Consider the following 21416-nt stretch of genomic DNA (forward strand, 5'->3'; position numbering starts at 1 on the left):
TCGTGGTGGGCAGAGCACAAATAACCCATTGTGTAGCTTTGTGCTTAACTCAATCAAAGGAAAATGTTAAAGCACTTTGTACTAAGAGTAAACACAACAAATTCTGTAGAACTTTCAGAATACACACTGTTCGTGCTAGTGTTTTGTGAATAGTCATCCCTGAGTGTGTGTGTATGCATATATATGTATATTACTCATAGCTTTCTTTAACCATTCTTTCCATCAACACAAAAGTCATTATCCACTTTTGTGTAGTAGTGCTTTCTTTGTGATATTCGTGAAACCAACCCTCAAGGCCACACTGACAATCACTTCCAACGTATTCAGAGTGTACATAACAATAAACTCAGTGTACACAAAGAAGTATCGCTTTTTATCACCAAAATAAAGTAACCTTGATCGTGTACACTTATGTTTCTAATTGGATTTGAAGACCTATACCAATTAAATTGTTTAACATACAAAAGATATTTTGGCTTCATGTTAATTTTCACGCAGACTTTAATTGTCTTCAGCTTTTACTTCACCTTGAATGTCCCTACCTCCCTTCTATAACGTGTGTGTTTGGTTCTCTTAGGTACATATGTTTTTAATTTTTCAACCTTGAGTGGGTTTTTTGTTAACCTTGAATTTATATATAAGAACAAACCACACATGAAAAGAATATTTATAGAGGAGACGGTATCGGTTGTTGTGATATGTATATCACATTAAAAGTAACAGTGATTAGAATTACTTTGAAATTAAATTACGTAAGCAATTTAAATTGACGGTTTTTTTGGTCATAGTTTTAGTTATTTCCTTGACCCTCGTGTTTTCCCGTAAATATTTCAAAACGTTTTTGTAATTTTGCTTCGGTTGGAATTTATATGTTAATTATTAATTATTTATTATATGCCCCCTATAAAAAAACAACTAAAGTGATGAAGTGAGTCGACAATACGAACAATTCAGTATGTAGTAATTGTGTCAAATTAGTGTTCGATTAAAAAAAAGTGAATCTTGTTATTTTCAAATACCTTAATTTACGACACTGCTACACATTGAGATTATACTACCATCCAAATGCAGCCATGCTACACAGTGAAGTCATATTACCATCGAGATGTAAAAAAATAATGCACAGTAAGAGTGTATTACCCATTAATTAATTCGTTGCAGCATGGTGAGATTCTGTCATAATGAATGACGGCATTTAACTGCAGTTTAATCTTCTATCATCCATGGATGTTACTTTTTACAACCTTTTATATACCAAACTATTCGTAGGTTCAGGTTGTTGGTTTTGTAAAGGGTCCAAATAAGATACGAGTACCCTACGAAACCAAGGCCCGGCATGACCAGGTGGTTAAGGCATTCGACTCGCAGTACGAAGATCGTGGGTTCGAATCCCTGTTATATCAAACATGATCGCCCTTTCAGCCGTTAGAATGCTATAATGTAACGGTGAATCCAACTTTTCGTCGGTAAAAGAATAGCCCAAGAGTTGTCGGTGAGTGGTGATGACTAGCTGTCTTTCCTCTAGTCTTACACTGCTAAATTAAAGAAAGCTAATGCACATAGTCCTCGTGTAGTTTTGTTCGAAATTCGAAAACAAACATATCCACGAAACCTAAAAAAATGCTATCGATATGATAACTAATCTCACTAATTACTACTTGTGCTTCCATACATTTACTTAAAAAATACGTGATTTTATCCTATTTTGGGTTATTTCTTTACACTGTGAGTCAAAATAGATAATATAATAAAATCATTCAAGGCGGTGCTCTATGTGGACTCCACCACTATTTCAGTAAATTGAAATTTAATGAGATTTGAATTAAGATGATCACTAGCACTTGTTACACAGTGGTATTCTGTTGTACGTGGAAAACTGAAACGAATAAACCGTGACATTCTACTATCAAGAACTTATAACGAATACTATGGATAGATTTTATTTCCAGATAGGTTATACAGCGTATGCAGGCTAACAACGTTTTTTTAACAAATGGGTTATAACGTCTACTACGTAATTAGGTTTTACCAATCACGTACGAATATCCAGAACATAATGCAGGAATGATTGTTTAACCACGTTTGGGATATTGTCTCATTTGTTCCAGATGCTGGACTGTCACTACTATTTTTATGAGCAGATCTAAACACCTCATCTGTTCCAGATGTTGGAATGTCACTATTATTCTTATGAGCAGATCTAAACACCTCATATGTTCCAGATGTTGGAATGTCACTATAATTCTTATGAGCAGATCTAAACACCTCATCTGTTCCAGATCTGTTCATCATCTGTTCCAGATGTTGGAATGTCACTATAATTCTTATGAGCAGATCTAAACATCTCATCTGTTCCAGATGTTGGAATGTCACTATAATTCTTATGAGCAGATCTAAACACCTCATATGTTCCAGATGTTGGAATGTCACTATAATTCTTATGAGCAGATCTAAACACCTCATTTGTTCCAGATGTTGGAATGTCACTAAATTCTTATGAGCAGATCTAAACACCTTATTTGTTCCAGATGTTGGAATGTCACTATTATTCTTAAGAGCAAATCTAAACACCTCATCTGGTCCATATGCTGGACTGTCACTATTATTCTTATGAGAAGATATAAAAACCTCATCTCTTCCAAATGCTGGAATGTCACTATTATTCTTATGAGCAGATCTAAACACTCTCACATCACATTAAAATCAGTAACTTTATATTTTTTTTTATATAGATAATAATAAGTGAGCAATCAAAAAAGTGGTGAAATTATTTGTTTTTCTTTTCCTTTCTGGCCTGGTGGTTAAGGTGCTCAACTCGCAATCTGAGAATCACAGGTTCGTATCTCCTTCACCGAACATGCTCGCTTTTTCAGCCGTGGAATCTTTGTAATATGACGGTCAATCACATCATTCGTTGGTAAAAGAGTAGCTCAACAGATGGCGGTGAGTGGTATTGACGAGCTGCCTTCTCTTTGGTAAATCGCTCTCAAATTAGAGACTGCTAACACAGATAGCTCTCGTGTAACTATGCGCGTGTTTCTAAATAAACCAAATCAATTCCACTTGCTCGAGAAGCAAAGTATACAGCAGAGAAAGTAGGACTAGCTCGAAGAAAATTGTTACGGGTAAATGTTAACCTAAACAAATGCTTGACAATTGTAGCACGTGTACTGATACTTTGTTTATGAATATGTTCAGGCCAGTACGCAGAATTTTCGAAAGAGGGTTTCTAATTTATGAGATTAAAAGTCAACACATATTGCACGAAACACAATTCGCATGTAAACTATGCTAATGCCACGGGGGTCTTGGGATATGAGAATAATTAAAGTCTGGAAATGCTAATGTTTCATCAGAAGAACATAGATTGGGTGGAAAATGTTGCTTACAATAAGCAACTGCCCTAAATCTACATAAGTAGATTTTTTTTTCATTACAAAAGAGGGAGTTCGGCTAAACCCCATCGATCTCCTCACTTGAGTACATGTGTGATGATTTAATAGTTTTAATATTAAATTTTCTCCACAGTCATTAGTTTAAAGCGATTACTTGAGGACCGAAGGACACGTAGAAAATCTGAAATAAGGTTAGGGCTAACGGTCTTCAACGCTGCCCCTCTGTGTTAATCCCTTTCCCTGAAACCTGGGGCTTGAATCTCACCTTACTTCGGAAATATTAATAAATACAAAATAATAATCAAACCATTCTGCATGTCAAATAATAGCCTAGTAAGATTATAGGTATCAACCATGGACAACAACTTGACTCCTGTAATTGAAGGCCCAGCATGGCCAGGTGGTTAAGGTACTCGACTCGTAATCCGAGAGTCGCGGGTTCGAATCACTGTCACACCAAACATGCTTGCCCTTTCAAGTGTGGGGGCGTTTTATATGACGGTCAATCCCTCGTTGGTAAAAGAGTAGCCCAAGAGTTGGCGGTGGGTGGTGATGACTAGCTACCCTCCCTCTATCTTATACTTCTAAATCAGGGACGGCTAGCGCATATAGCCCTCATGTAGCTTTGCGCGAAATTTAAAACAAACCAAAACTTGTAATTTGTAGAAGCAGTAAAACATTAATATGAAAAAAGAATCGGTTAAATTTTCCAGGTTTAACTTACCCAGTTTTACAAGTTTTACATTTTTACTTCACTTGTTTTTGTTTCATATATCACGTATTGTTTGTCTGTATTTAGTCTAATTCTAATTTTTTTGTATTTTAATTCTATTAATTAATGACGAACATATATTTTAATTGGATATATCTAGAGCTGGCTGAACAGTTCAGTAAGTGGACGTTGACATATTGTTTGTTTTTTGTTGAATTTTACGCAAAGCACTGGAGCGTCACTTGTGCTCGCGGTCTCTAATTATGAAGGGATAGGCTACTGATTGCGTAATTAACTTTAATTCATATTGAGCTCAAAAACGGCTTATTTCACACGAATATTTGTTAAGACAGCTTGTATACGTGTGTTAACTTCTTTTGTTTGTAAATTATAACTAAGGAAAGAAAGAAGCTGACATTTATAAATAAGTGTGTCTTCAGCCTACGTTGAATATATGTAATCTCTCCTGACAAGTTGGATCTACAGTTTGGATGCCATTTTCAGTAAAACAACGATAAGAAAGAGAGCTCTACATCTTTTCGATATTCTTGCTGTTTCAAGTGTGGAAATCGTTAACTAGTTGTTTTTTTATGTTTCTTTCACAAACATACTTACGAAATGCAACACACTTTTTCTTTCTAGCAAAAATAAAGATGCTTGCGTATAATTGCATTTTTGACGACCAATTTCATATTCAAAAGATCCGATATGGCAAGGTGGTTATGACGCTCGAATCGTAATCTATAGGTCGCGGGTTTGAATCCCAGTTCCTCAAAACATGCTCGTTACTTTCAGTCGTAGGAGCGTTGTAATGGTACAATCAATCCCATTATTCGTTAGTAAAAGAGTAGCAAAGAGTTAACGGTTGGAGATGGTGACTAGTTGCTTTTCCTCTAGTGTTACACTGCTAAATTAGGGACGGCTAGCGTGGATAGCCCTCGTGTAGCTTTGCGCGAAATTCAACAAAACAAGTCAGCATATCCAGAACACGCCGAAAGTACCAGCTATTAATGCGAAACTGGCATTATAGGTAAGGCGTTAAGGCTGCGCTCCTAGTCATAGTGCAACCCCCGAATAGTTGGCACCCCAGGTACTCGCTATGTAACTGCCTTAACATTGGGCATGTAAGGCTGACTGCTAATGAGAACATGGGAATCATGTCCTTTGTATATTAAACTTTCACATTACACGAGATTGTATGGCGTTTATAAAATGAATTTTTGTAAATTAATTTATATTACACAAGATATCTATCCACATAAATATCCTTGTATGATAGAAACAATGTATACTAGCTGTTAATTTTCAGAGTATAAAATTACTTACTGCTGGTAGTTATGTTTTTCTGTCTACGATTTGTAAATTAAAAACAGAACTTTGTTTTCGTAAAACTGGGGGAAACTATATTTTTAGAGAATTGATACGAAGGGATGATAGATGATATAGTATATGATATTTTCAAGAACTATTTAAATAAACATTACAACCTTTGATACCTCTGTTGGTTGTGCATTATATATTACTTGTATATATCTCGCCAAAAAGTCAAATTTCTGTACATTTTGGGATACATGTCCTACAGTTGGGAAAAAAAAGTAAACTTTGTAATCAGTGTTTCCACAAGTAAAACCGTATTATGTTTACCTCAGCTTCAATTAAAAATTTTTCTTCCAAGCAAAAGGCACGAGGCCCGGTATGGCCAGGTGGTTAAGACATTCGACTCGTAATCTGAGGGTTACGGGTTTGAATCCCCGTCACATCAAACATGCTCGCTCCTTCAACCGTGGGACCGTTATAATGTTTCGATCAATCTTACTATTCGGTGGTAAAAGAGTAGTCCAGGAGTTGGCGGTGGGTAGCAATGACTAGTTACCTTCACTCTAGTCGTATACGGCTAAATTAGGGGCAGCTAGTGCAGACAGCCTTCGTGTAGCTTTGCACGAAATTCAAAAACAAAGAAACAAACAAACAATAAACACAAAGCTACACGATGGTATGCTCATTGCAGGGACCTAATCCCTAAATTTAGCGTTGTCAGCGTTCGAAGTTAGAAGCCGAGCCAACAGGGGATAGCACTACTGAAGAAACTATGAGTACCATAGAATGTATTCTGGTGAGGGTGGGAGTGTGAGAAGGTACGCGACAAAAAAAATAAAAATACAGTTTACATTCTTACATAAGGTAAGTTCTATTTCACATATAAAAAGGGCTCAGCGGTACGTCTGCAGACTTACAACGGTAAAAACCGGGTTTCAATACCCGTGGTGGGCAGAGCACAGATAGCCCATTGTGTAGCTTTGTGCTTAATTCAAAACAACAACAACAACAATTTCACATATAAAAGTAACGTTACTGCATGCTTACATGAATGGCTATTTATACCTGTGGTGCACTACATTCTTTTAATATTCAGTGATAATGAGATATTTGAATATTTTGATTTACGTCAATGTGTGAGGCGTCAAATACCACAGACAAGAACAGATGGGGAGAGGAGAGGTTGCGGCGGGCTCTGTCTAAAACGTTTGAGAACCGCTCTAATAGAGTATGAGTCATAAATATATTACACTTCGTAATTTGACAATTAAATTAACAGCACATGCAGAAACATAGTGACCACGTTACGTCATTAATCTAAGCAAAATAACATCCTGTTACCAAGGTCACCCTTATGATAACAAGAGAGTTGTATGTTCTCCAAAATAACGGAGGTTACTGTATGAATAGTTCCTGCTACTTGCTGATCTAGATTGTACGATACTTGCACATAAAGCGTGAGTAGGAGTGATGCGCTTGTCACGTGCGATAAAAAACAATGGAAGGAAACCAGGGCTGGTGATTTTTATTTATTTTTTTATGTGTGCAACGAGTGTACAGGCTTTTAGACGAGGCACATTAGTTGGCTCAGTGGTGTGTGCAGAAGAAGCAAGGATTTTCTGAGAAATGTTTGGATTTTCTCACAGAAAGGAACAGAACATTAGGAGAAGGAAGCTAGACGCCTTTTGTCACTAGTTGGACAACACTGGAAAGATGTTTGCTGGGAACATTTTGTACTTTAGAAGTTCCTGGTTGTTATTAAAGTGTGAAGGAGTAAAGATCTAATGTAATTATTACCACTAGTTTGGCTGAAGCCGTATGTGAGGAAGTGCGCGATACTTTATACAAAGTGTCCACTAAGTCTATTTTATATATCGCTGGTTTGTGCTTCATTGTATTTGAATCAGGCGTGTGGTTCAACGATATAACTGGACTGTATACTTTAGCGAAGTGCCTAACTGCTAGTAAAGATAACAAATACTTCAAAGAGCCATTAATTTTTGGGTGCTAATGTGAATCCAGTGCATCTGAACACGTTAACTTAGCGAGAAGAAGACGTGGTTAAAAAAAAAGCTCTTTGATTCTTCATTGTATTGATTTGTGGATTTCGTAACCTTTATCACAGAAGTAGTTTATTTTATGACTTTGGCTGTTTCACTTTTATCTGTGACTTGTATGTACTGGCGAATTTGTAGTAGCAATAATAAGCCTCGTAGTAACTCAAGACCGCTTTAAATTGTTGTTTCTGGTGTGTTAGCCAACGATTAATTATGTGGTGTATAGGAACGGCCAAAGAGGACAGAAAAGGTGCCACGTCCAGGTGAGCTTATATGTAATTTCAGACATCCGTAGCTTAGAACAACCTATTTGTCTGACACACTAGTATTAACCCGTTTTTATCCATACAGTATATTTATTACAGTAAACAGCTAGACTATTTTTCGTTTGTTATGATGGTTAACTTTTATACTTAAAAAGCATTTTTATTATAACTAACAAGAGTACCTGAGTGGCTTCACGAAGATGACTGGACGGTGTATTAGTCATTCATCAACACTGAGATAGTAATTAGGAGAAAAAGTTTAAATGACTTTCAAACTCATAAAAATAGGAAAATAAATACAGTAATGGGTGTATTAACCCTTCAGAGGCATATTTAAGAATCTCTGAAGGTTTCATGATGATCAGAAGTCGGGAGTTGTAAGTTTATGCCACGGGTAGAAATAAAGACAAACTCTTTTGTACTACAGGATGGTTCAAAATTGTTTTGCATATTTTAAACTTTAATAATTGAATAAATAAAGAAATATAAGCATGCGGTTTTTGACATCTTCTAGAAAACTCTCAGTTTTTTATTGACATGTCATTAGATTTCTACGTGTGCGCTATTAATGTCTCTCAGCACGCCTAACCGATATTCGATTTCAGTCCATGTTTGCTGCAATAGTTAAAGTGGCGATAGAATCCTTTATCCTTGATGTTTCCTATAGGTTTGCGATACATCATGTTCTTAACATAACTCCAAATAGAGTGATTTCTGGCGATCGAGGAGGCCGCGGAATTCGTCTACCCGAATAATCGGTCGCATTTGAGCCTGTCATTGCACTGCTTCAATTTGACGAGCTAACACTACTCAGTGGAGTGCAAAAAAAAAAAAAAATAATAAAAAAAAAAAAAAATAAAAAATGAAAGAAAGAAGAAGAATAAAACTGAGTTATGCTACAAGATGTTGAAAACTGAATGATTGTATCTTTTAGTTATTTAATTATTTATTTTTAAAATAGAAAACTGTTCATTGTCATTGTGTTTTTTTTTCTCGTTTCTTCCTAAGCTAACAACAATTACCATGCCAATTTCCTAAGATGTATTTGTAAAGTTACTATTTTTCATATATCCAAACAACGAAGGTTATAATCAGAAATTTCTTGAAGATCATTGTAAAGTCGCTCCACAGTGTCACAGTGACATGTTTCGATATCCGTGATGGGCAGAGCACGGATAGCCCATTTTGACGTTTTGTGCTTAATTACAAACAAACGTTGTAAAATCCAAGTGCGTATTTTATCGTGGACGCGGTCCTAAAAGAGGTACGTAAAGTGTTCTAACGTATTTAAATATAGGACTTCTTACTAGCCAGTTCATGATCTTTTCAGTTTGTTGTCATAGAAGTCCGTGATAATATCAGTAATATAACACTAGTCATTTTTTTTTTTACTCCAGGACAAAGTCTGACTCGACTACATACGCCTTAGGTCATGCAACTGTGCTAAATACCAAGTTAATATATCGTCGCACGGTAAATCTGTTTTTCGAAAGTTTGATAAGATCTATATGTCTCTTGCTATACCTAATGAATTGTGCTTGATATATGTGTGATTACTTTTGCAAGTATGAGCTTTTATACGTCCTCATTATAACAGAAATAAATATTGTTACAAGGAAACATCATACAGCAAAAGACTTGTATGTGATCCTAAATACTCGTTTTCAAACCGAATCGTCACACATGAATTCATCATACAGCAACGACCTTGCCCTGTCTCAGGTCTCAAGCGCAAAATAATGCCTCTCGATGTATTATTCTATATGCACACAATAGCGATGCTATCAGTTCCTCGTTAGAGGCGCCTGTGTTTATTTAATGACGGTGTTTGGTACTAAACGGCTTCTCATAATTTTTTTTCTTCCATAAGCACAACTAGGAATTCTTGTCATTAACGATACATAAGATTAGAACCCAAGTTTTAGAAAAGACTCTTACGGATGACGAAGACTCCGTCGCACGGAACAAAATTCTTGTTACAAAAATTACCGGAGCTAATCAAATACTACTTAAGACAACGCATGGATCTATGTGATCCACGAGGTTAACTTCACGCATGACTGGCTATCTCTGACAGCTAAATTACTGAAAGAGAATTTATTATTTTTTATTCATCTTTCTGATTCTGTTCAGTAATGATAAATCCTCTATTATTTTTATAATGAAGAAATTCCATTAAAGATAACGTCTTTAAAAAGATAAACAGATACAACAATACAAGTGTCTTCACAGAGAATTAAAATAATTAATAGTAAGAAAGTAAAACTCTCGATAAACTTTACTATAAGGTACTGTTACTATTAAATGGAAAGCCACAGAGACAGTAGGACCTTTAGAGGAAGGCGTTGCATGACCAGCTGGTTAGAGCACTCGACTAAGCTGAGTTAGTCTACCCGCGGAATTATGATGGTTAACTTTTATACTTAAAAAGCATTTTTATTATAACTAACAAGAGTACCTGAGTGGGAAACTTTGTCATAGAAAGTCTATATATTAATAGACCACCTGATGGGGTCTATATACCTCATATAGTTGGAATTTTTTAGCATTGGTCTAAAACTGTTACCAAAGTTATTTTGGTAACTTTAAAGGCTTTTTTAACATCGGACTTAAAGTGTCAGATTAAGTGTTAATCTGAGAGTTGCTGGTTCGAATGCCCGTCACAAACATGCTCGCCTTTTCAACCGCGGGAGCGTTGTAATGTGCGGTTAATCTCACCATTCGTTGGTAAAATAATACTCCAAGAGTTGACAGTGAGTGGTGATGACTAGCTGCTTCTCTTATAGCGTTACACTACTAAATTAGATAAGGCTAGCGCAGATATTCCTCATGTATCTTTGTACAAAATTCAAAACAAACAAACAAACAGGCCTTTAGAGGATCATAGCTATGGAACATGGTGGTGTACCAGTATTAAGGTTACTAAAGAAAATTATTTATACAATCATTCCCATAATACGTCATTGTTAATGCTTCGAATTAGAAAAAAGGAATATATCTTTACCCAAACTGTTATACGATGCTTTATTTCGTATTTACATTGAGCATAATATGTATTTTGGTAACTTTGTCGGTAGACCGCTATATAGTTGAAATGAAACATTGAACATATTTAACTTACTGTAGCTGTGGTCAACGAACGACCACTACTCCCTTGATTTATATTTCAACGCTCTTCCCCAATCGCACAGCGGCATGTCTGCGGACTTCCAGCGCTATAAATCGGGTTTCGATACCCGTGATTGGCAGATCGCATATAGCCCGTTGTGTAGTTTTCCTTAGTTTCAAATATACCGAACCAAAATGCCAGAGGGTGTTCATTGCTGGCAAACGGTTTTAGAAGCGGTCCTGAGTTCCGGAATAAAATCTTCTGTGCCAAACTATGAGTATTACCTCTCGCACTGTAATACAGTTTTTAGTTTTTGCCTTGCTACTGAATTGTAAAACAATTTTAAAAATCGCGGGGGAGAGGGCGTGCGTGTGTACGTTCGTGAGTTCTTGCCCTGGAAGTATACTGAGTGCTGTCATGAACTTTTGCCAAAATCCACCCTTTCCTGTGTTTCGGTGATAACGTACACACAATGACTAAAGTAGGTGATCTGTCTAAATCTGGATCAAAAGTGCTATAGGTGTTAGGCTTAAGAACTGTTTAAAGGGTACAGGCTTGACATGGCCTGGTGGTTATGGCGCTCGACTTCTCACCTGAGGGTCACGGCTTCGAATGGGGGGGGGCATCGAACATGCCGTTTGGGCGTTATAATATGAGGTTGATCCCACTGTTCGTTGACAGAAATGTAGCCTCCAGAATTTACAGTGGGTGGTGTTGGCTCTCTGCCTGTCACTGCGAAATTAGGGACGACTAGCACAGAAAGTCCTCGTGTAACTTTGCACAAAATTCAAAATAAACTAAAGGGTATTCTTCCCTTCTACTTTTTTCATATATTAGATACTTCCCTCCAATCATTTTGCGTTGTGGTTCACGTTTCATATCTACGGCCTAAATTTGGTGAACAGTAAAAGAAACCTGCACTGAAGTTTTCTAATTTGGAATGTTGCACAGTCCAAAACTTCAAAGATGACTGAAGTGGATTGAATTATTTGGTCAACAGTGAACAGAATCTACATCTAGGGGAAGATCAATATTATTCGAAGTGTCGTTGTGTAATTCGGCAGCATAATCCAACCTTTTACCTACAGAGAGCTAGACTATAATGTATTGAAACAGCGTAGAATTGCTAGTGGAAACACAGTGTGACAATGATGACTTTACCATATATTTCACCCCTAACACTACAGTGGTCACTACCGAAGTTAGTCTGTGACTTCGTTCACCAGTTCTTTCTTTCTGCTAGTCTGGCATGAACTGTTGGTTAGGGCGCTGAACTCGCGATACGTAGACTACGGGATTAAAACTTGTCGCTGAATATACTCGCCTTTTCATACGTGGGAGAGTTTCAATGTGATGATTAATTTTATTATTCGTCGGTAAAGTGTAGTCTAAGAGATGTCGTTGACCAGTTGTCTTTTTTCTAGTGAGTCACTTCAAAATTAGGGACGGTCACCGTAGATAACCCTCAGTTCACACAAAAAATATCCCGTTACGCACCAGCAGTCCAACATTACAAAAGGGTAAAACATTAGAAAACAAAACAAAACAAAACAGTTTGCTAACCTCTGACTTAAACGATTAAGCTAAGCATTCTAAGCTATTTTATTCCCGTACGGAATTTGATAGAAATAATTAAGTCTCCAAGAATTCCTGCATCCTCATTAAGAAGACCTATTTTGATCGGAAGACAATACATTTCACTCAGTAACTATAGTAACATTGAGCACTATTGTAAGAAGGAGTAAATTAGGTTGTTATATGATTTTGTTCCTGAAACAAATATAGTTGTATAAGTACAATAAGCAAAACTTTGATGGACGCTGGTAAGTTTTCTACGTATAAGATATAAACATTTTTTTTTAGAATACCTGTTGGTCGTAATTGATAGTCACGTGATTGTTCGCCCTCAAACATTCCAAGAGATGCATATTCACACCTACGCTATGACATTGGACCAGGAATACTGTTGAATTTGTGTTAAATACACACATGTATACCGCACTCAGATGATTACATGTAGTAGCGCGAATTACATCTATTCGCAAGTCCGTATTATTGCAAAAATATTAGCCAATCTAATAAATATTTGTATGATTTAAAATACAAATATACAGATCTGCATCTTAAGTATGCGTTTCTCAAACCGCCTAATTACAAATCATCTCTCCCGGGAGTGCCCACGTTCTGCCCACTTTCAATTTATAGTGTACCTTTTAAGTCCATTGACATCATGTTTTTATACCTATAGCACCATCCTTTCGGTATGAAAGTTTTTTATAACTGCACTTGGAAGTATTATTACCTATTTAAGACATGGATAACTATTCAGGTATTTCATTAATACTGTAAATATGTGTATATATATATTTCAACACTAATTGTAAGATTATTAAAATAATGACTTATAGAACATTGGACGGAGATATTTCTGTAAATTATATATTTTGGATTGAGCTTTGTGCTTCTCTCAGTTGCTTGGACGAGGACAACGTTACACATTTGCACAAGTTTTGTTAAGCTCGCAACTTACGAGTTTGCTTGTTTGTGCGTCATTGTTGGAATTCGAATTGTTCGATTACAATAGACTGGATGATGATTATTTCATTAACTTGCACGTGCCTTCTTCAATCTATTGAAATGTGTAACGCAACTTAATCTATAATCTTGGTAAATCAAGAAACACGTTGTTTCGAATACTTGACCTTACTGATTCGTTTTTAATGTACCTCTCGTCTTTGGACTACATTTTTCTTTCGAAAATATGATTAAAATTAATAAAACAACTTGTTTGCAATATGATACGCCCACACTCGTAAGTACATTGATTCAATAATGTCCAAATACAGTTAAACTAGTGTAAACCTAGTTCTTAAATAAGTTAAACTTGATAATTTCTATAAAACATTTCCGAAGGATAAGTTAATCGAAACGTCAAGTAAGTGTAACGTTTATGTTTTGTGATATTTATACAAAGCAATTCCAGTATTATTTGCAATGTGCCAACTCCGTAGAGCAGGAAGTTGCCAGGTAGATTTTAAGAAGTCACTAGATGACGCTGTGTAGAAATTCTGAAGGCGTCATGAATATCATAAAGCAAAATGTTTGTAAAGTTCAATAGGAAATATTTATATACTTCCATAGAAACTTTATTTTTAGGAAATGGGAAAAAAAGAAATTCATTAGAATAAAAAAGCATTTCCAAAATTACACTTTAAAGAAATTCTGCATTCATTAATTCACTAGAAATGTTTTAAGGCTGTAAGTTACACTCTGTCTGTCATCGAGTTTTTAAGGGCTTACCTAAGCCTTCATAGCATCCTCATCCCATCCTCCTTTGGTTGTAGATGGCTGGATGTGGATGTAACTTGGATTTAACTGTCTAGAAGCAACTACAACGTGCGTAATGCCGCTCATTCCACCTCGTGTCTACAATATAATGTACTAAAAAGAGCGCGGATTATGCTAACACGATTGAATTTCTTGTTATTAATTTATGACTTTATAAATTGGTGCTTCTTTCTCTGAAGACCACTTTTATTGGCGACGAAACTCTTTAGATTTGTCACTTGTCGCTTTTACAAATTTGTCATTAGGAAAACTTAAACGTTACTAGCTAGATATAGAAACAAAATCGCTAAGTTGACATCACTGATTATTATTTTTCACGTTTTATGTTTTTTAGTTTGCGAATACGATTTTTTTTACAGTTTCACTTATAGTGAGAATCGTCATGCATCAAATACAAACTGTATAATTTTCATGTTAATACCTTACACTGACAGTAAAGATAGGCATCATATCCTACTTATTCGCTAGTATTCCGACTCGTTTATTATAATATAATATGATCTTACTATATTAGGTTGATTAAACAAAACAAATTCAACCATTTTTAAAAACATAACTTATATTGTTCTTTGAAAATGACAGTTTAATTACTGATGCTTCAGATTGGAAAACAATAAAAATTATGTTTTAGATTATTACATTTGTAATGGGAATACGTGGGTACCAATATTTTAATTTAGTAATATAACATAACAATGTTGGTCCATCTAGACCGTCACATCTTCTTTGCTTTGAATTTCGCACAAAGCTACATGAGGGCTATCTGCTCAGATTACGAGTTCAGTGTCTTATCCACTTGGCCATGCCGGACCGTCACATCTTCTAAGCTAAACTAAAACTATTATATAAATAAATATAAAAATTTAAAGCCAGCCTTTATTATTCATATATCTATCAAGCTTTTTTCAACAAAATCTGAAACTAAATCTTTCCACAGACCAACCACCCTCTTTGAAAAATAAAATTGTCTTAGTTGAGAATGACTTCTACTTTACTTAAATCTATATTTGTGTTTCCTAATTCTACAATTATTAAATATGAAAAATATTGATGTATTAACATTATCAGTTCCTTTTACAATCTTGAACACTTCAATCAGATCCCTCCTCCCCTAACTCTTCTTTTCTCAAGAGAAAACAGTTTAGGAAATTTCAACCACTTCTTATATGACAAACCCTTCATCCTAGGCACAATTCTAGTGTCCCTTCTCTGAACTCTTTTCAGCATTTCAATGTCTTTCATAAGGTAAGGAACCCAGGACTGAACACAGTATTCCAAATGTAGTCCAACCAGTGACATATACAACGAAATTATAACTTTTTTAGACTTGTACTCAGTATTTCTGTAGATTCAATCTAAAATCTTATTTGTCACACCACTAGTAACAGCACACTGTTTGGATGGTTTTAGAAACTGACTGACCATTACACCAAAATACTTTTGTTTCATGATATTGTTAAGGTTGTTCCCATCCAAGTTATACTGATAATTAAAATTGTTATAACCCACATGCAGTATCTTGCATTTATCATAATTAAACCCCATCTACCATTTATTTACTCAACTCACTAAATTATCTATATCCTTTTGTAAAGCAGCAGCGTCCTCTTCAACCTAGCAACACCCAAGATCTTGGTATCATCGGGAAATTTAATTAATTTATTGACCATTTCTTCATATATGTCATTAAAATAAGTAAAAAACGATGTTAAGACTGAGCTCTAACGTACACCACTTGTAAATTAATCCAATTTGACTGAAATCCAATTATAACAACGTATAGCTACTCTTATATCCAGTTATATATATATATATAACTTATCCCCCACACCTTTTGTATCAGTTTCTTTACAAACCTTGTATGTGGCACTTTGCTGAATGCTTTCTAAACATCCAGATACACCAAATCTACACCCTTACCCTCATTTACATATACAGTAACATTTTCAAAATATGTCAAAAGATTTGTAAGGCATGATGTTCTCTTAGTGAAACCATGGTGACTAAACGATAAAATTCTAAACTTTGTTAAATGACTTTGCAAAGTATCTTTGATCAAACTTTGCAAACTTTTCCCACAACTGATGTACAACTAATGGTTCTATAATTACTGGTACAACTTCTATTACCTCCCTTAAAAATAGGAGTGACATTAGCTAATTTCCGATCTGTTGGTATTTGTCCACTATTCAAGGACTTACAAAAAATTGTGGCAAGTGGCTCACGTATCCAATCCTTTACTTCCTTTAAACCCTTGGAGAAATATTATTTGGCCCATGATCCTCATCATTTTTTTTAAACTTCCCCATTTTACTTGAAGAATCTCAGGATTTATGCAATTGTCTTGTTCAACTTTGTTTTCACCTATCAATTGTTCAAGATAAGGAATGCTGCTTAAGTCTCCATTAGCAAAAAAATGAAGACTTCTCAGAATTTAATAATGTAGCAATTTCATCATCATCAGATACAAGTCTTTCTTTTTCATCTCTCAAGGATCCCATCCCCATCCTAACATTTTGTTTATACTTAATGTACTTAAAAAATTCTTTACTGTTAATTTTTTATGTTTTCAGCATTATGCTTTTCATACATACTTTTGGATGTCGTAATTTCGTGTTTGACCAACTTTCTTAATATTCTATAATACCAATCAATTTAAATTTCTTAAATTTATGATGCTTTCCTTTAATTTTATCTCTTATACCCTTTGTGAGCCAACCTGGTTTTTTGTTACTTGCAGCTGGGCCCGGCATGGCCAAGCGTGTTAAGGCGTTCGACTCGTAATCCAAGGGTCGCGGGTTCGAATCCCGGTTGCACCAAACATGCTCGCCCTCCCAGCCGTGGGGGCGTTATAATGTGACGGTCAATCCCACTATTCGTTGGTAAAAGAGTAGCCCAAGAGTTGGCGGTGGGTAGTGATGACTAGCTGCCTTCCCTCTAGTCTTACATTCAAAAATAGGGACGGCTAGCGCAGATAGCCCTCGAGTAGCTTTGCGCGAAATTCAAAAACAAAAACATACTTGCAGCTGTTCTGTTCTTTCTATTAAGAATAACTGAAGTTACAAACAGCAGATTTAATACGAATGTTTATTAAGTTCACACATGCATACACAAAATACGGATACATGTTTTGAGTTCAAATATGATACCAACCACGATTTTAATCTAACTTAGTTTAAGTAAAGATACTCCCCGGTGACTCAGCAGTATATTTGAAGGCTTATAACATTAAAAATTGCAATTTTTCTCATCTCTTTCTCTGATTGGTGTAAGTTATCATACAGATTTATCTGGCTGTTGCAATTTCTGTTACCGCTTCTGTTTGACTGGTGTAACTTTTTGTATCGCATTGTCTGTGAAAATTGCTGAACCGCCTGTTTGACTCGTATAACTTTATGTATCGTATTGTCTGTGTAGATTGCTGCACTGCCTCTGTTTGACTGGTGTAACTTTCTGTATCGCATTGTCTGTCTAGATTGCTGAACCGCTTCTGTTTGACTGGTGTAACTTTCTGTATCGCATTGTCTGTGTAGTTTGCTACACGGCTTCGTTTGTTTGTTTGTTTATGAATTTCGCGCAAAGCTACACGACAGCTATCTGTGCTGCACCGCTTAGTCTGATTTTGAGTTGTACAGCTTACATTACCATTAGTTCAGTTTATCACATTACCTTCTCTGTTTGCTGTTTATACAATCAACTACTGTACTTGAATTTACATTTGCTGAGACTGTATCTTTCATTTATGGTGATGTTTCAGACTTTGCCAGACTTGTTTTATACATGTTATTAAAGTTATTTTAATTCTTGGCAAGTTTAAACTTTTAAGTCGCAATTTGTGAATATGTAGGTTTATGTTACAAAGCCAGTGAAACAGCCAAATTCAATGAAATGCAAGGTGTATAACACCTACTCCGTTACTGAAGAATTGTATTGTTTGTTAGCTTTTAGAATTTTTGCGTAGAGCTATATAGGGCAGCTAGTCAACAGTACTCACTGCCAACGTGACTGGATATTTGGATTTGACGGCCACTCTTACAGCACATTGATAGTATCAAAATGCATAGCGCTTTTGTTTTTTGGCAGCAAAAGCCCTAGATTCATAGTTAGAGCTCGTTAACTGTTATCATTGAAAACAAACAGAAAACAAACAAACACAGCGGCATATCTGCGGACTTACAACCCTAAAAACCGGGTTTCGATACCAGTGGTGGACAGAGCACAGATAGCCCATTGCGTAGCTCTTTGGTTAATTCATAAACAACAACAACAGCTAAACTAATATTTGTGTACCATGAGCATAAACATAAAACATTTCCGAAAAACAGGGCCAATCTCAGAAAGCCTAAGGTGAGCACTCAAAATTAGATTCTTCAGTTTGGATACTAGAAGTATACAATGGACTCGGCTACAGAGGAGCGAAGCCTGAAACGTTTGCCTCAGTGGCCTTCTCCTAAGTTTGTTTGTTTGTTTTGGAATTTCGCACAAAGCTACTCGAGGGCTATCTGTGCTAGCCGTCCCTAATTTAGCAGTGTAACACTAGAGGGAAGACAGGTAGTCATCACCACCCACCGCCAACTCTTGGGCTACTCTTTTACCAACGAATAGTGGGATTGACCGTCACATTATAACGCCCCGACGGCTGAAAGAGCGAGCATGTTTGGCGCGACCGGGATGCAAACCCGCGACCCTCAGATTACGAGTCGCACGCCTTAACACGCTTGGCCATCCCGGGTCACCTTCTCCTAAGATCGGCCCTGTTGAAAGTGACCCGGCATGAACAGTGGTTAGGGCGCTCAGCTCGTAATCCGAGGGTCGTAGATTCGAATCCCCGTCACACCAAACATGTTCGCTCTTTCAGCGTGGGGGTGTTATAATATGACGGTCAATCCCACTATTCGTTGGTAAAAGAGTAACCCAAAGGTTGGCGGTGGGTGGTGATGACTAGTTGCCTCACCTCTGGTCTTACACTGCTAAATTATGGGTGGCTAGCGCAGATGGTTTGCATGTCAGATTATGAATTTGCGGGTTCGTGTCGTATTACAGTATGTATATATAATATATATTAACGGTATCGCACTCAACAGTTTGAAGCTGCGAGGGTTTTATAAGAGTGACAGTCTTTCAGGTCAGACAATAGCAGAGTGACAGTTGACCAGTTGTCTCCCTTCTAGGGTGCGGGTTTGAATCTTCGTCCCACCAAACATGCCTGGAGGCGTTATTACATGACGTTCAATCCCACTATATATTGGTAAACAAGTAGCTTAAGATTTAGTGGTGGGTGGTTATTACTAGGTGCCTTCTCTCTAGTCTTTCAATGCTAAATTAGAAGCTGCTACCACAGATAGCCCTCGTGTAGCTTTGCGCGTTATTCAAAACAAAACAAAATCCTTCTAGCCTTCCAGTTCAGGATTGGAGAGAGCTAATGCTGATGGCCGTATAGTAACTTTTTGCAAATGTCAGAAAATAAACATTTGATAACGCTGTTATGTAACCCGTTTACACAGTACACGTGTATTTTAGCTAATGGTAGAAAGAACGCCATTGCCATCCGTTGGGTTAACTCAAACAAGAACTATTTTGTTCCGGTAACATGTGCCTTTGAATAAAGAACTCTCGCTGTGAAAGAGGAATGACGTCATGCTTGAAATCAGTGTTGTTTCGCTTCTGATTTGTTTTTATTGGGATTTCCCATTTCATCATCGCCTCAGCAAAATTTAAGTGATAACATTCTAGTATTTTATGCATTCATGTGTATAATATTTGTACATATATACATAAGGAAAGTCGTAAAAATAGACCTGCAATTTTATGGAAAAGTGCAAAACTATATAGCCCCCCGCTAGTACAGCGGTATGTCTCCGGATTTACAACGCTAAAATCAGGGTTTCGATTCCCCTCGGCGGGCTCAGCAGATAGCCTGATGTAACTTTGCTCTAAGAAAACACACAAACCTGCAAAATATGTCTCGAAGTTTCAATAGATGGCACTATTTTTAACCTTCGAAGATAGAATGTTACGGTTGTTACCTCACTTTTTTTGTTTCTTTTACTGTGTGGTATTTCTGAGGCATATATAAAAGAGATGTTGACATTTCTATTGGAAAATATGTTTAGAGAATATATTTATGTGCATGTGTATTTATTAGTTTATTTCCTATGTTACATATAGTTACACAAACACACGTACACACACAATGGTAAAAAGAACATTACCCATAATATGAGTGTGAATAGAAGTTTTTTGTCGATGAAAAATAATGTTGATTTTTATATACAAGTTTTTATCGTTGTTTTTGTCTAGAAATGAATACATATAGATTGCAAAAATTAATAAAGATTGATCGAAAATAGAGAAAACAATATTGCATAAAAATGGGATAGTGACATATCAAACATTTAAAATATATTTGTATACAGTTAAGAAAATGTACTAGTTTTATGTGGTTGTCCTTCATGTTTGCCGTCAAAACTCCAGTTTGTATTAGTGACCGAGGTTAAAGGTGAACCTGTTTCAGTAGCTATGGATTAGTTTTCTGCGGTAGCAGTTGTGCTCTCTTAACAACGACAAACAAACAAACAGTCGTGAGAGTTATTTCGGTATAAGATGGCCGAAAGTTTACAGTGGATTCAGAAGATTTTAGCCTCGCTTTTGATGTGACTAGCAGGCTGAAATTCAGTTAGAGATTTTGGCGTTCGTGGAGTTCTTCTCAAAACAGCATTCGTAGGAGCTACGGTCTGTCAGGGTGGTAGGAGACCTAAAACTCCAATGTCTAGAATTAGATGTGGAGGTACGTCGAGAAAACCTACTTTCAGTGATCGGGCGCCGAAAACTTTACCTGACTAGTGCCCGGGTCTTGAAAGATTTTCGTATCATGGTAGTATGGGAAGAAAGGAGAATTATGTGTTCTCTTCGTTCGCACGCTGGAAATGACGCTAGGGGTTTTTCTAGACGCATGCGTTATTACCTCAGTACAGGCACCACGTGGGAGACATGCCGCCGCCTACTCATGCCCGGACTTGTCAGCGAACGAGCCCAGACTTACCTGGATGCAAGCATATCAATGACTATAGCATGCACTAATCTCAGTCCAAGGTGAGATAAACCTGCAGACGGTTTTAAGAAGCATCAGAGATTTTGTATGTGTTATGGATAAAAACCAGGACTTGAAAAAACGAACTTTTCCCAGGTATATTCTTTATTCTCTACTCATGG

At 36.5% G+C, this 21416-nt stretch overlaps 1 protein-coding gene across 5 annotated transcripts in view; it reads left to right on the top strand.

Annotated features, from left to right (window-relative positions):
* The window catches only part of LOC143236906 (TNF receptor-associated factor 4-like), a 79135-nt gene that overhangs the window by 43619 nt on the left and 14100 nt on the right, over window positions 1-21416 (top strand). Inside the window, exons 1-2 of one of the 5 annotated variants that reach the window (XM_076475580.1) lie at window positions 6850-7744; window positions 9145-9220. The exons of 2 other annotated variants lie outside the window; for them this stretch is intronic. Coding sequence is in view for 2 of the 3 variants with exons in the window: in XM_076475577.1 (XP_076331692.1) it covers window positions 7695-7744 (50 nt within the window). In the remaining variant the exon portion in view is untranslated. Of the gene's footprint in view, window positions 1-6848; window positions 7745-9144; window positions 9221-20658; window positions 21391-21416 lie in introns of those variants that run through there. 2 more of the 5 variants (XM_076475577.1, XM_076475578.1) reach the window with 2 other exon arrangements.

Source organism: Tachypleus tridentatus, chromosome 13, assembly GCF_004210375.1.
Source record: "Tachypleus tridentatus isolate NWPU-2018 chromosome 13, ASM421037v1, whole genome shotgun sequence".
Lineage (NCBI taxonomy): Eukaryota > Metazoa > Arthropoda > Merostomata > Xiphosura > Limulidae > Tachypleus > Tachypleus tridentatus.